We start from the raw sequence: 14123 nt of genomic DNA, 5'->3' as shown, positions 1-14123 counted from the left end.
ATGGTGTAAGCTTTATTATATTAATTGACAGAATTCAGTCAAACGAACTGTGAAGAATAGTATACAGGAGTGAATCCCTATCTTGAGACATGTCAAAATCAACATTTTATCCTCAAAAAAGCATAAATCTATAGTAAAATATTTCCAGAAAAATGCTTGTGAAGTGCAGGAAAAGTATCGAGTGAAAAATCCGGGTTTATATACGAAAGGGTTTTGCTACAGAGAATTGTAAAACACATCGATCATTTTAGAAATTTAGAAAAATCAACTCTCTATTCTGCTTGGCTCTTAATCAGCATGGGGAACCAAAAAGATAGAAGTGAAATATTGTCTCGCACGTGCTCGTTCTGAACTGCAGCTGTTTCGGTCTCTCATGCCTCGGCGTCAGCAGCACTTTTCCCGCAAAACAAAATCGTAATCATGCAGTTAACTTGCAAGGGCCGTTGATTCCGAATTCTCAGCAGTTAACTCTGTGGCAGGTAAATTACTGATGAAGAGTCCTTAGGGGCTAAATCAGCTATTGTTCAGTACGAAAACGTGTGAGACTATTATTCTCTCCTATTTTTGTTTACTTTTAGCCCCATCCAGCGCCATTCGGCTATATTTTTTAAGCTAAATTATATGTCCTATATTTTTTTTTAATTTGCCGCGAAAGATCTTCTCTTAAGAGACAAAGTTTTAGCTTGAAACATATTTTATTTTAATCAGGGCGAGATTGAAACTCGTTGGGAAGCGAGTGAGGCGTCGCCTTATGCGCCTGCCAGAGCTTATTTAAACGCAATTTTGTCACTAGCGGAACCACGGCCAATTTGCATAGCGAGCATTTGCCGGGCATTTGCATGAGAATCGTGCGCTCATTAGCCTCATTTCGGTGCTCGATCTGGTGCGAGCGTCGGGTGCATCACTCTTTTGTGTACACGCAAAGCAGGGCAGCGCGCGCGCGGTAATTACAACGGCTTGTGCCACGACACCGGCGCTCTTCTTATTTGAGAGCTGTGCTCGTCTTCATTGTCTCTCACGGGAGAAAGAAAATGCTGATGAGCTGGCTCGGCTTGGCGGCCACCAAAGCAGCCGCAAGGTGGGGTCTCCCGAACATATTCCAGCGGTGAAAATATAAACCCTGCGTACGCGAGAAGTGCTAAGGAAACTTCTGTGTGAAATTGCCTTCAAGATGAGTTTGGAGTTTCATGCAAATTTCTTCCCAGTCATTAAACTTTGGAGCATCAATGACGTTGCTCATAGTCCCCATTAGAAAACTTGTGTTTCTGGTGAAATTACACGAGACAAACTTTTTTATTTCAAATAATATCAAGAGATTTAACTCCAATAAAAAATCATCTGGTTCTTTGCTGCAATACATAGGTTTTCCATTGAAAACGTACATGATAATTTTTTAACTAAAATTCACCTAAACAATTCATTGACTTTAAACAAGTTCCATCTTATTGTTAGGAATTGCTAGAGAAGTGATTCAAAGACAGCATATTTTTTAATTGCGGTCAATTTAAGATGGGTTTGTCACTAATGGATTACATTGTTTGCATTCAATGAAATCAAGATTTTCTTTTTTTTTTTAACTTATTGATTTCAAAAGCCGCTTAAAAATGTTTCTTTTAATGAGCTTAGTTAATTTATATTTTTGTGGAAAAAAATGTATAGAAACATTTGAGACTTTTAACGATTGACATGAGGATCATATTGGTGATTTAGATGGTTTTTCGGCATTTTAAGAAAGTTTTTAACCATTTGGGGCAGTATATGTGCGATGCGCAGGTATGGCGTCGGGTGGGGTACGTATAGCGCTTTAAAACGGGCAGATACAAATTTAATGTGGTAAAGAAGCGAGTTTGCATGCATTAATTACGCTAATTGGAATAGAAAAAAAACACTCGCAAAACTCGTACCGAAAGCAAAATAGAGCTAAAAGTTGCTCACTGTACGGCATTTTCTTGGATCTTACACAGGCGGGAACTAATTTCACGGTGCGCATCTGGCCCTCGGTGCTTCTAAACTAACGACGGCTCTACAAGCCTTAAAATTGTGCTCAAAAAGTAAGTCAAACAAACAGAATAAACATTCAAACGTCATTAATTCCCAAACCTATTGTTATTATATCCAAGGCAAAAATATTTTGGCTCCAAGCTGGAATAATTGTGATAGGAATTTTTTTAATTTTGCTAAAAGCACAGGCTGTGTTCCTTCAAGATTCATAAAAAAAGAACAAAAAGCGCAACAACATGGAGCGTGGCATCGGGTAAAAAAGCGAAGAGTCAATTGTTGGGCGGGTGAGCAATTTGGGACACATTTTATTGCTTCTGTCATTTCCCTTTGAATAAAGTTTACGAGAGACGTAAAAAGAGGCAAATGAATGTTCGCCAGCACGAGCGCTTTTGCCCACTGATGCGTGTTTACCCGAGTGAATCAATTTCCATCTTGGTCTTTTGACATTGCGCGCGGCGAATGTCATTCTACCCTCCGCAACCCCTTTGGGATGAAGGCTGTCCGTGCGGTGGTGTCTTGCCTCCGGGAGAGAGAGAGAAAAACGACGTGGCGCTGGGCTTTTGCTTTGGCGTGCCAGCATTTACCCATACAATTGCTATATAAAACGGCGAGGCGGAAACTGATTGCTCCGCCAGATGATTGATAACAGGTTAGCTGCTGCTGCTGCGGGACCAATTTTCCCTCTCAACGTGCTTTGTTTTCCCCTTTATTTGCACCCCCGCTTGCCTCGCGATGGATAAAGGCATTGGCAATATGTGCTCATGGATATTGATCTTTGCTTGCGCGCCGGGACTGCACACCACGATTTGCAACCTGGCCTCACGCTGCCATCTCATGTTCCAAGAGACAACTACCATATTATTCTGCAAGCTTTCTACGGAAAAATTAAGGTGAATATTTTGATACTGTTTGAAAATGTTCTTAACTTGATAAAAAAAATTTGAATTAATTACTTGGTATATGATCAAAACGTTTTATTTTAAAAAATTTACATTTTATTTTCACTTACACTACGTCCCTTTTTAGCTATTTTATATTAAATATAGTAATATAGGTTTCGAAATGCATTTATTTTGTAATGCAAGATCATCACAACAGATTAATTTATTTTTTGAAAACACATTGCCGCCATAAATACTAATTGTTAAAGCTGTTTTGATAAAGCAAAGAACTGAACTAGTATTGTGGTGTATGTAGCAGCCGTTTCCAAAACCTGCATTGAATGAAAAGCTCTTATCAACTTGAAAATTTTGAATGATTTTAACTTGCAGTTGTAATAAGAGGCTTCCTTAGCGAAAAGAGGCCATAACAATTGAATTCCAGTTTTCCTGAATGTAGAATTTGTCTCCGAAATAATTTAACCTAAAATATAATTTTAATGAGGATTTCAAGGAAATATATCAAAATCTGTTCTACCTCCTCAATTGCATCATCTTCTGCTAAATTGTTCCGATCCACGAGAATGTGTAGCGGGCTGCGAATCTAAAATAGAGAAACGAATTTAAAAAATGGCTATACAAATCTTTCACTAATTTTAGTTTCATGCCTTGTTCAGTAATGTGTCAATAACGTCCAAAAATAAGTACAGATGTAAGCTGCAAAATATACAACCGGACACAGCACTGGCCATTATCGCGAACCGCATTTCTTCATACGCTTCTTCCAAATTGGCAAATGTTATTCCAATGTAATATAGGCTAAACGTTATGTAGATGCATTCTAGATGGACGTGTATAAAAATTGTGAGTTTAAACAGCCTGATTTCTTGTTCTGTGAGCGAGCACAGCATTCCGTGTAGCTTTCTCTGACAAAAAAGTAAGGATGCCTTCCTTTCTACGTCACTCTCGAGGATTTTCTATAGGCACATGTTCATAGATTTAGGCTACTAAATTGTTATTATTCATTACCACATACCTGCAAATTTTCGTTTATGGAGTTCAATATGTTGAGGTTTGCGGTGAAAAGATTAACAAAGTGACCTCTGGCCGCAATTCCGAGTAAAAGAGCCATATGATATTTAAAAATGGGTTTAAAGCTATCGGGATCATTTAGGCACAAATACAAATCGATCAAGAAAAATACACTGTAAGAAATAAATATTTTTTGCAGAAAAAGGTCAAAATCTTCTTCCGTTTTCTCAGAAATATTTAAGCAATTCACCATCCCGGCAATCCTCTGCAATTTACACTGTATTTCGTCGTGTTTTTTATCTCTAAGAACAGTTTGCACAAATATGGCAGCTATAAAAATTATAGCCATGATTTGGAAAATAATGCACATGAACACAGTTGTTTCACTGCTATCCTCCAAAGCCTCAGGAGATCTACGACGACAGTAAATGTCAACTATTTCAAGAAGCGATTCCATTTGAAAATATATCAGTAAATTCATTAAGATTGCAGAGTAAGTAAAGTAAAAAATTTTGGCTAGCTTGCGATTTTTGGGAGGATGATTTCCCAGGAAAAACGCCAGAATTCGATATGCCACAACACCACGTCGCATTTTGGGTATAACTGATACAAGCTTTATATATATAAAGCAACTTTGCAATAAATTATCAGGTAACTTTCTAGACACAAAAAAAACAAATTGAAATGACGATGCGAGTTTCCGCGACTTGCTTGCTATCGGGGTCGCCAATAACAGAGGAGATAAAACCGATAAACAAAGTTTACAGGATAAACTATGCCGATAGCTATTTAGATAGTATATGGAATTGTATTGATATTGTTGTGTAGGCTGCAATTACTTCCAGCACCTATATTAGGTGTGCCAACTATTGTTTAATAAGGATTTCGTAAATGCAACCAAAATAAAATAGGATGAATCAGCAGCGGATAACTGTCCCGCGATCATGATAACTGCTTAAACTGCTAGTGTCTTCTGTGCAACAAATAATGCTATAACGAATGGATGATTAAGTAGAGCTAAATAGTTTTGTGCACATGCTAGTATAGACTGGGCAAATATCATTTCCAGCACAATACATCCAAACTCGTATTATGCTTCTTCCAAGAATACTTCGACAATTTGATGTACCAAATCTTATTTTTTTATTAATATTAAAGCACTACCATGAAATAAAACAAATATTATAATGATGATTTGCAACATTAGGACAATATGCACGTGGATGTCTTGTTGTTGTCACGGAATGCATCTAAAATTTCCGAGGACAATATTTTTTGAGACAACAAGATTGAAGAAAGTTCCTACATGAAATAATCCAAAGATAATCATTTGCAATTGCAAGAGAATGCTGTAGAGAGTAGAAATGTCGAGTTAAACTGCCGTGCCGAGAGTTGCCATCGCGAAAAACGCGGTATATAGTAAGCTAGCTTCTGCATTCTAAAGCTTAAGACGATTCGAGATAGCAGTGACAGAATAAAGATGTTTTATGCTTCATAAATTTTAGATGATAATAAAAGCAATTTTCTTCTTGCTATAAAGTGGAAAGTTTGAGAAAATAAGAGTTTGCGATTGCAATCAATCAAATTTTCGTGTCAGCTGAATTCATATATGTCTAGTATTGATCTACTAGTGCAAAGATATATAAAAATCTCTATTCTAGTTACTATTAAAATAATATTTTGTCATTGTCATTAAACTAAATTTTTATTCACAGTGTATGTACAAAGGGGAAAATTTATACGATTCTTCTTCAAGCCAGTTTAGCCTGCGAAATAAATAAAGTATAAGTAAATGGAATGAGCCCTCCGTGGGATTGCTTACATTGACGTGAGTGGCCATGACACCATCCTCAGAGGTTCCAGGCAGAGAAATGGCAGCAGTTCCGTCGGCGGCAACCTCAATTGTCAGCCCTGTGCAAGCGCCGTTTTCCAGCTTGCCGGAAATCACATCGCAGTAGGTGCCAGCAGGAAGACCAGTCTAGCGACGCAATATTTAATGTAAATTTCATTAAACGTTTTTAATGTTTTTACCTTGAGAGTTTCACTGAGATCACCAGCTTCGCCGTTGATGACGATAAAACCAAGTCCCTCGCGAGACCAGGCAACCTGGTTGTTTCCGTTGTCCCACCATTCAGTGACGTTTGTACTACCTGAGAACAAGTTAAATATGGTTATAAGCGCTTTTATTTGAATTATTATTGGCTGAATAAATTATCTGCTTAAGAAATACCAAAACTCTTCGAATTTTTAGCACTCCGCAAATCATATCAGTTAAAAAATAAAAAGGATTGAAGAAAAATTCAATTATTTATCACTTTTAGAGTGTTATTAAATTAGATCAATTGCTTGGCAAATATGAAATTCATTCAATCGTTTACGATGCGAGGTTATTCATGTGATTTCACCTTGGACCGCAATCCTGAAGTTGGTCATCTGGGTGAGAGCGTTCCATCTGTGCTCGCAGACCCATCCATTTCCGCACGTGCCATCGTCGTTGATGATGACCGGCAGGATGTTCTCGTCAACGTCCATTGGGGGTCCGACCTCGGGGTCAACGAAGTCGAAGCTGGATATGATCCTGGGGTAGCCGTGCGGCCAGGCCAGCATGAAGGACTGCGCCTGTTTGTACCACTTGGGGTCCTTGTAGGTGATCACGTTCTGTCCGCCGGCGCCGTGGCCGCGCTGGTTATCGTGGTTGTCGTTGAACACGAGCGCGTACTGCGACGGAGCGAAGCCCCACTCCTCACCGAAGTTGTAGTACCACTTTAGCGGGTTCTGGCCTCGCATGGCGCGGCCCAGCTCAGATCCGTAGCGGAACTCGGTCACCAAACCAATGCCGTAGTACTCGTCCTTGGTGACGGCCTCGCCGGTGCCGAAGTCGATCACCTCCTGGGCTACAAAGGCGCGAGCGCCAGCAGGGAAGCCCTGCTCGACGGGCAAATCGTTCAAGCGGTCCATCACGTCCTTCAGGTGCTCCGGCCAGATGTGTTTGGCGGCGTCAACCCTAAAAAATGTTTTATCTTTAGAAAATTCTGCTTGATTATTGACTAGGAAAAACTGGGATATTTACAAATCATACAATTTTAAATTGAACAAAAATTGAATTTGTATGTTCCGTTCCGTATGAACATAATATTAATAAAAACGGATCAAACCAACAACTTTAAAACTATTGGAAACAACGGTGAAAACAAATATTTTGAGCTCAAAACACATCGATTAAATTCTCAGAGTATCAACCAAAATTCTTCAGTTTAGTGTTCGAAAAAATGGGTTCCTTTTTAACATTTGACTAATAAATAGGGAAAATTGGAAGCACTCCTCAAGATGTAATGTTGGGTAGAAGGAACTGAGGAAAATTTAAAAAGTATTTTTTACCTGAATCCGGCAACGCCATGTCCAATAAGCTTGTTCAGGTACTCGACCTGCTTGTCCCTGACGTAGGGAATCGATGTGTTCAGATCATGAAGTTGAGCGATTTCGCAGTTACGAATCTGGAAATTATTTTCATTTGAAGTGCCTCCTAATCACTCCATCCGTTGCATCGCACGATATAAAGTATTTTAATAAATTATTGCTTTAGAGAAATTAGATTTTTCAAAGTTATGTTATTTTTAGCAGTAAACGCTCATAAAAATGAATTCAAACCAAAGCATAAATTAAAATCTCACAATTTCAGCGTTCTGGTAGTTGTTGGCCTCGCAGAAGGGGTTGAAGTGATCGATGGTGAAGGGAATTCCAGGGTAGTCGCGGTTAGCGGGGTCCGAGACAGCGCCGGAGATGCTGATGGTCGGGTCCCAGTCACCAGACATGTGGTTCAGCACGACATCGACGATGATCCTGACGCCGACAGCGTTGCAACGGCTCACCATGTCGGCGAAGTCGGCCTCGGAGCCAGATCGGGTGCCGATTTCGTATGCCAACGGCTGGTACACTTCCCACCAGGGACGGCCGCGCTCATCACACCTAAGGTGGTCAGCCACTGGGGACAACTACGTTTGTGTTTTATGTTAGATTGCAAATGATATTTGGGGACTTGTTACTTGTAAATTATTAAGCCTAAAAAAATTACGATGATTTTTATAAAACTCCGCTGGAATTGAAATCTTAAAACACGACTAAATTCAAAACATAAAAAATGCTGGTTATATTTTATTTTTTGTTAACTTAGATGATTAATTGTATCTATCTCTTCAGTATTTCTTTTCATTTATGAACATTTAAAATAAATGGAACTATAGAAAAGAGTTAAAAATTGTTATGAAAGAATACACGATTTTTCCTCATTTCCGCGCTTTACACGCACCTGGATACCGGCAAAGTTGTTGGGTGCAAGGTAATCTTCGCACTCGCGGGCCACGTCTTCCCACCTCCACTCGAAGAGGTGCACAATAGTGCTTCGGTTGGGCCATGTGTGCAGGTCGTACTGCCCGTGGGCCACGGAGGCCACGGCCAGGAGGGCGGCCACTACTGCGAACGAGCGTTGCATTTTGCTAAGCAAGTGTGCAGGAATCATCTTTCTCACTTTTATATCATTCGGGGAAATGACTTATCAAACGAACCTCTTGACCGTGCCAAAAATATGTGCAAGGTGAGTGCGATTGTTATCGAATTCGGTTCTGGCGTACCTCGTTAATTGGCTGGTCGTGTTATATTAAATAATCTTCGCCTCGCCTTATGTTGGTCAAAAGTCATATATATCGACTGAGGGAGAACGTGCTGCAGTGCATGTGACTATCTATCACGTGCGTTGATTAAGAGAGAATAAAATAATCGGTCCCTAAATTCATCTTGGGTTATTTTTAGCTAGGTTCCCTATACCAAACAGATGTATTTTTTATTCAAATCACGTCACCATTTAATAATATATCAATTAGTTAGTATCAGTATTTGGCCATGATTTGTACATCCACGGAAAATATTTTTTGCTTAACCTCAGAGTTGTAGATCATGATGGCTATGGACAATGTGTTGCACGGGGTCACTCTCAAGGAAACACATTGAAAAAATTAGTCATGCAACACTTTATATAACATCTCTTGTCAAAATAAATCTAAGAACGATCGTTTGATATGCGTCTTTTGATTCTTAATAGAACATGAATATTTTCTTTTGGGTAATTTTCAATGTTGCTAATGATTACCTGACGAGTGTGCAAGAGTCTTATTATATAATGCATTACGATTTAACGTACGACAGATCGCTTTATGCAATCATTAATCAATTTAAAGATAAGGATCGGCAGCAAACATTTGTTAACATAACAAAGGCTTATCTGTTTGAGAAGTCATGACACATTTTTATCACAAATTAAATTTAAAGACCTAATTTTTGTACCCAATAACATGACTCAATATAAATCTAGTACCTTCTTGTGCAGATAAGTGTTATGAAAGCAATCTTAAAGTGATCAATAATTATTGAGATTTTGTTTGCTAACAAAAAGTTTTTTAAGTTTTCGACATCATATTATTATTATTTTTGGTATTCGTAATGAGAAATGGTAATATAAAAAGAGCGTTATTTAATCAGCATTGAAGTATTCTCGCCACCACAGCAAAAGTTTGAAAATATTGACGTTTAGTTTGCGAATTTTTTTATAGTTTGTGTGTGTACGTGTTTTCTGATGATATCATTGAAAGAAACGCATGATGGCATAGCTTGACTTTTCCTAATGCTAATAGACAAAATTTAACCTTTTTTGTGAGTTCAATCATGCATCGATTAATAATTCATCATTGAAATCTAATCAGATTTTTTGTTTATTGTGTTAAAAAACAATGGCTACACTTACTGTACTGACGTCAAAAGAAGTAAAAAATTCACCTGCATGACAAGCTCAGTTTTGGAACGTTCACTTTACTGCTGTGAATTCTTAATTAATAGCCTTCTCTTCCAAGTATATACGCTGGTAGACGTTTAATTTCCGCTTTGGTGCGCACTGCGTCCTTAAGCTGAGCGAGTAAACAAAACATTCACTCGTGAAGCAGATCAGAAAAGATAACAAGAAAAGTCTTTGTTTGCGTGCTTCTAAGTTAAAGTTGTTCACATTTTAGACTAACCAAAAAGCTCTTTCAATTACTTATAAAAAAATTATTCGAGGTTAAAGTGCATTAATAATTACTGAGAATCATTTATTTCATCTAGACAAGGCTCTCAACTGCTTGCGCTTCAATAAGTTGAGAATATTTTCATTGTGGATGAATTTTTTGATTAAAACTATTTGGATTTTTTGAATGGAAAATATGAGTGTGAATAAATAAGATAAATGCAACTATACATTTACCTTTGTTGGTAACACTGACGATGTAGGTGATTTGGTGGTCTGTGCAGAAGGGAACATTGTTCACCTGTCAATGAGGCAGAAATCTATTGGAAATAAACTCGTGTAAGAGCGGAGAAAATTTTCACCATGCCCAGTTTGCTCAAACTTATAGGGTAAATATTTTAATATCTGGTATACCTTAACATATTATTTAGGATTAATTTGAATAATGAATTAAATTTGTGTTAAATTATGATCAAGGATTTGAAGTAAATGAAAATCGTATATTCGACCAGTCTCTGAAACACAATATGCAATTAATTTTAAAGAGTTTTAATTTGAGGCAGTTGGTGACAATTTGGCAGGTAAGTCACATGCAATTCACCACTCATTGAGCGATTAATCCAGATCGCTAAGAGCATTTTACGAAATCGTGGTGTCGCAATAACCGGTGGCCGCTACAGGTGGAAAACCTGGAGCTGCCATGGTGTATAGGTGAATGGTCGTCACTTCTGCTCGCTCCGTGAGCCTGGCAGGTGCTCGCGCCGGCCTCCGCTGTGACTGGCCCATTGACATCAGAATGACACTCGCCAGATCGATTTCAGTGCTGCTAATTGCCGTTTTTTGTGCCGCAACTGATGCTGCTCTGCTGCCCACCATGAAAGAGGCTGTGGATATCCTCGCGGACATCGCCACCGAGCAAGCTGTGAGTTTTGCATTGTCCTTTTGTGCAATCTGCGATTGAGGAATTGAATTTCAGTCGCAGCGATTGTTCACCGTCCTAAACATCAACGAAGAATTGCGAGTGCAGGAGCCCGTGCCACCCGATCGTCCTTTTCCCTGTAAAGTGTCGTCAAACGCGTTCACTGCGGCGCCTAAATCGGTGCACGAACTTCGGCCGCAGGATATCAGCGTCGTCGCCACCCTCGGCGACAGTTTGGTCACTGGCTATGGAGCGCTGGCCGATAGCATTGTTGGCCTCTTCCTAAAAAACCAGCAAGTTTCCTGGGCAATAGGTAATGTTAAAATATTTTAGATATCATATCAATTACTTTTACAACAGATATTTTGTTGCAATATGTTAGGGGGGTTTGTAAAAATTTAACTCTTTCTGATCTTAATCCATTTTTATTTCCAAATATCAACACACACATATAAACTTCATTTTAAGTCATCAAGATACAGATTATAATTCATTTTAGTCTCTTGAGCCCTCTGAAAACTTTTAATTTATTCAATTAAAATTAAATTGTAAATCAAAAGTTTAATGCTTTTATTATGGTACAATAATTAATAGCTAAAAAGATTATTTATTGATAAATGCCAATTTGAGATTGTTCATCGAGGTGAAATCTGATGTATCAATAATTATTGTTCCATTGAATGGCGTCAAATTTAATGAAAGGTAAAAGAGTCAGGAGCAATTACTTCATCAGCGCGTTGAAACTCTTAACAGAGCCGTGCTCATTGAAGCAAAAAGCGCTGAACCTCGCGATTTCTACGCATTTGAGAGGCAAATCGATTCCGCACACATCGCACAGACACGCCAAGGCTGTTAATATCACGAGCACTCTTGTTGAAGGGACTTCACTCTGACAATGAGAAAGTAGTACTGTACTGTCGGAAATTGAAGGTGACAGATTCCAGGAAGTTAGAAATTAAGCTGTTTATATCCTTATAGTTTGACGTTATCTGGATAGAACACCGCAAAGACAAATTTAGGAAGCAGGGGGTCCTTGCTTATATACCACGCAAAGTAATCCTCACCTAGGTGTAAATAAAATTAGCAACATTCTAAAGATATCTCAATTTTATCACAATACATTTTATTACCCGCAAAGTTTTTTTAATTAACAGTGAACATATCTTTGAAATATTATATTAATTTTGTATGTTAAAATAGAGGCTAAAAATTACACTTTTACTCTCTGTTATTCGTATGATATCATCTCTCTTAGTAATGAGATTGGGTGACCCCATTTATCGGCATTCGTCTCATGAAATTAATTTGCGAATGCTTGAATGGTGCTCACCAGCAAGTCGGAAATTGCATTTATCCTAGTTCAAAACTGACGCGTCATTGTCATGCAAAAGAATCAAAGGTTAGAGGCATGAAATCTGCAAGGGGATATAAAATCAGTAGCATAATAATTATTAAAAGTTAAAAAAATAAATGAATTTTCCAGAAGGTATTGAGATTTTGTATGATTGCAGTACGGTCAGAATTGAGTTAATTCAATATTTTTGTGAAGATATCAATGGCATATTTTCTTTGTCAGTCTGTTCCCTTTCTATATAAGGAAATCCTTACATAATGTAAAAATAAATCTGTATCTATAGGTGGGGATCAAGACTGGCGTTCGGTGACCACGATTCCAAATCTGCTGCGAAAGTTCAACCCAGATTTGATCGGATTCGCTGTCGAAGGGTCAGAGGCGCACTTTGGAATGGGAGAAGCACGATCCCACGATGAAAACTTACTGAGCCAGGCGGAAAAACTCGTGGCCAAAATGAAGAGTGATCCTCGTGTCGATTTTAAGCGGCACTGGAAGGTATTAATGTTCAATTTTTATGTTTTATCACTTAGTATTTTTCTTCCCCAACTATTACTGCTGGAAATTTAAATTTCAGCTCTACATGTAATTTAAATTTCATGAATTTTTACCAAATAATCAAGTTAAATATATATTTGAAATTTATTATTAAGTATTTTTTATTAAAAATATCTAAATGTTTCCATGGCATTTATTATCTCTTGTTTGTTTGATATATTTTCTAAGAAGTGACATTGATTTCGTTTAGATGGTGACAATATTGTCAGGGCACAACGATATTTGCAGTGGTGATCCATGCTTCCCGTCTCCAAAGGCGGCCGCTTTGGAGCACAAGGAAAACCTGCGAAAGGTACTGGACTATCTGCAAGCAAATTCGCCTAGGACCTTCGTTAATCTTCTTCCAGTTATGGGTACGCAGCGTTGAGATGCACTTTGAAATTTATTTATTAAAATAAGGTTTACAACTTCAGACGTGACTGCGAGCTGGCAGATTGAAAAATCGTTTTTGTGCGCAGTGATGAGTGTGATCGAGTGTCGATGTCTTTATGGTCCCGGAGGAGCTGACAACGTCAAAAAACTGAAAGCGATTGTTGACGCTTTCCACGTCGCGGAGAACGATCTGGTAAATCAACATTCAATTCAATAATATGAATGAATTTATTATTAAACGCATATGTGTATGCGTGCGACACTAATCCTATACAATCAATTCTTACAAGTCTTTGCTGCTGTTCTTAAACTAATTCTTTTTACTACACATTTCAAAATATGATATTTTTCACACTGTTCTCCACAAAATCTACATTTACAAATCTCCTGAGGTTCATAATGGTACATCTGAGTTGCACAGAACAAATTCAATAATATAAAGGTTATATTTAATTCAAGAGATTGTATTAATTCCAAGTGACATTTTCTATTTTAGATCTCAAGCGGACGTTATGACATAAAAGACGACTTTACAGTTATGATTCAGCCCTTTACCTCGAGTTTAGAGCCACCTAAAACCAGAAATATTCTAGGCTTAGATTTAGCAGACCTGTCCTTTCTATCAGTCGACTGCTTCCACCTTAGCCAGAAAGGTCACGCTGCTTGTGAGTACATTAAATTTCTTTTCATTTTTAGAAACACGAAAATCTGTCTCATTTTTTGCAGTTGCCACGATGCAGTGGAACAATTTGCTTCAGTCAGTTGGTAACAAAACTATGGACTTTATAATGCCAATGCAGGAAATTGCGTGCCCTACGGAGAACGTGCCTTATTTTTTCACTAATGTTAACTCCAAACTGTACCAAAATATTGGCAGACAATAAGATTGAAGACAATTATTTTTAACTGTGCCAGTTCTGTGATATCATTGTAACAAATTCATGAAATAACTACCTTTAGCTA

The 14123-nt window shown here is 38.1% G+C and overlaps 2 protein-coding genes across 3 annotated transcripts; one reads left to right on the top strand and one right to left on the bottom strand.

Annotated features, from left to right (window-relative positions):
- Positions 1–1188: 1188 nt before the first annotated feature.
- LOC135937155 (alpha-amylase A-like) lies at positions 1189–8424 on the bottom strand. Of its 2 annotated transcripts, XM_065480243.1 has the most exons (8): positions 8218–8424; positions 7583–7903; positions 7290–7405; positions 6317–6915; positions 5943–6061; positions 5734–5889; positions 5652–5677; positions 1189–1199 (listed from the first exon to the last, which is right to left on the bottom strand). In XM_065480243.1, the coding sequence occupies exons 1-7, from the start codon at positions 8398–8400 to the stop codon at positions 5663–5665; spliced, it is 1509 nt and encodes a 502-aa protein (XP_065336315.1). In that variant the 5' UTR covers positions 8401–8424; the 3' UTR covers positions 1189–1199; positions 5652–5662. The 2 variants fall into 2 exon arrangements, with proteins under 2 accessions (XP_065336315.1, XP_065336314.1); XM_065480242.1 differs by lacking the exon at positions 1189–1199 and having other exon boundaries at positions 5590–5677.
- A 2163-nt stretch (positions 8425–10587) lies between these two features.
- Positions 10588–14054, top strand: LOC135935943 (phospholipase B1, membrane-associated-like). Its single transcript, XM_065478574.1, has 7 exons — positions 10588–10882; positions 10937–11192; positions 12517–12728; positions 12979–13141; positions 13202–13353; positions 13657–13825; positions 13887–14054. Exons 1-7 carry the CDS (start codon positions 10676–10678, stop codon positions 14042–14044), a joined length of 1317 nt encoding a protein of 438 aa, XP_065334646.1. The 5' UTR covers positions 10588–10675; the 3' UTR covers positions 14045–14054.
- The last annotated feature ends 69 nt before the right edge of the window (positions 14055–14123 follow it).

This window comes from Cloeon dipterum, chromosome 2 (assembly GCF_949628265.1).
Source record: "Cloeon dipterum chromosome 2, ieCloDipt1.1, whole genome shotgun sequence".
Classification (NCBI taxonomy): domain Eukaryota; kingdom Metazoa; phylum Arthropoda; class Insecta; order Ephemeroptera; family Baetidae; genus Cloeon; species Cloeon dipterum.
This window is presented reverse-complemented; position numbering and strand designations above follow the sequence as displayed.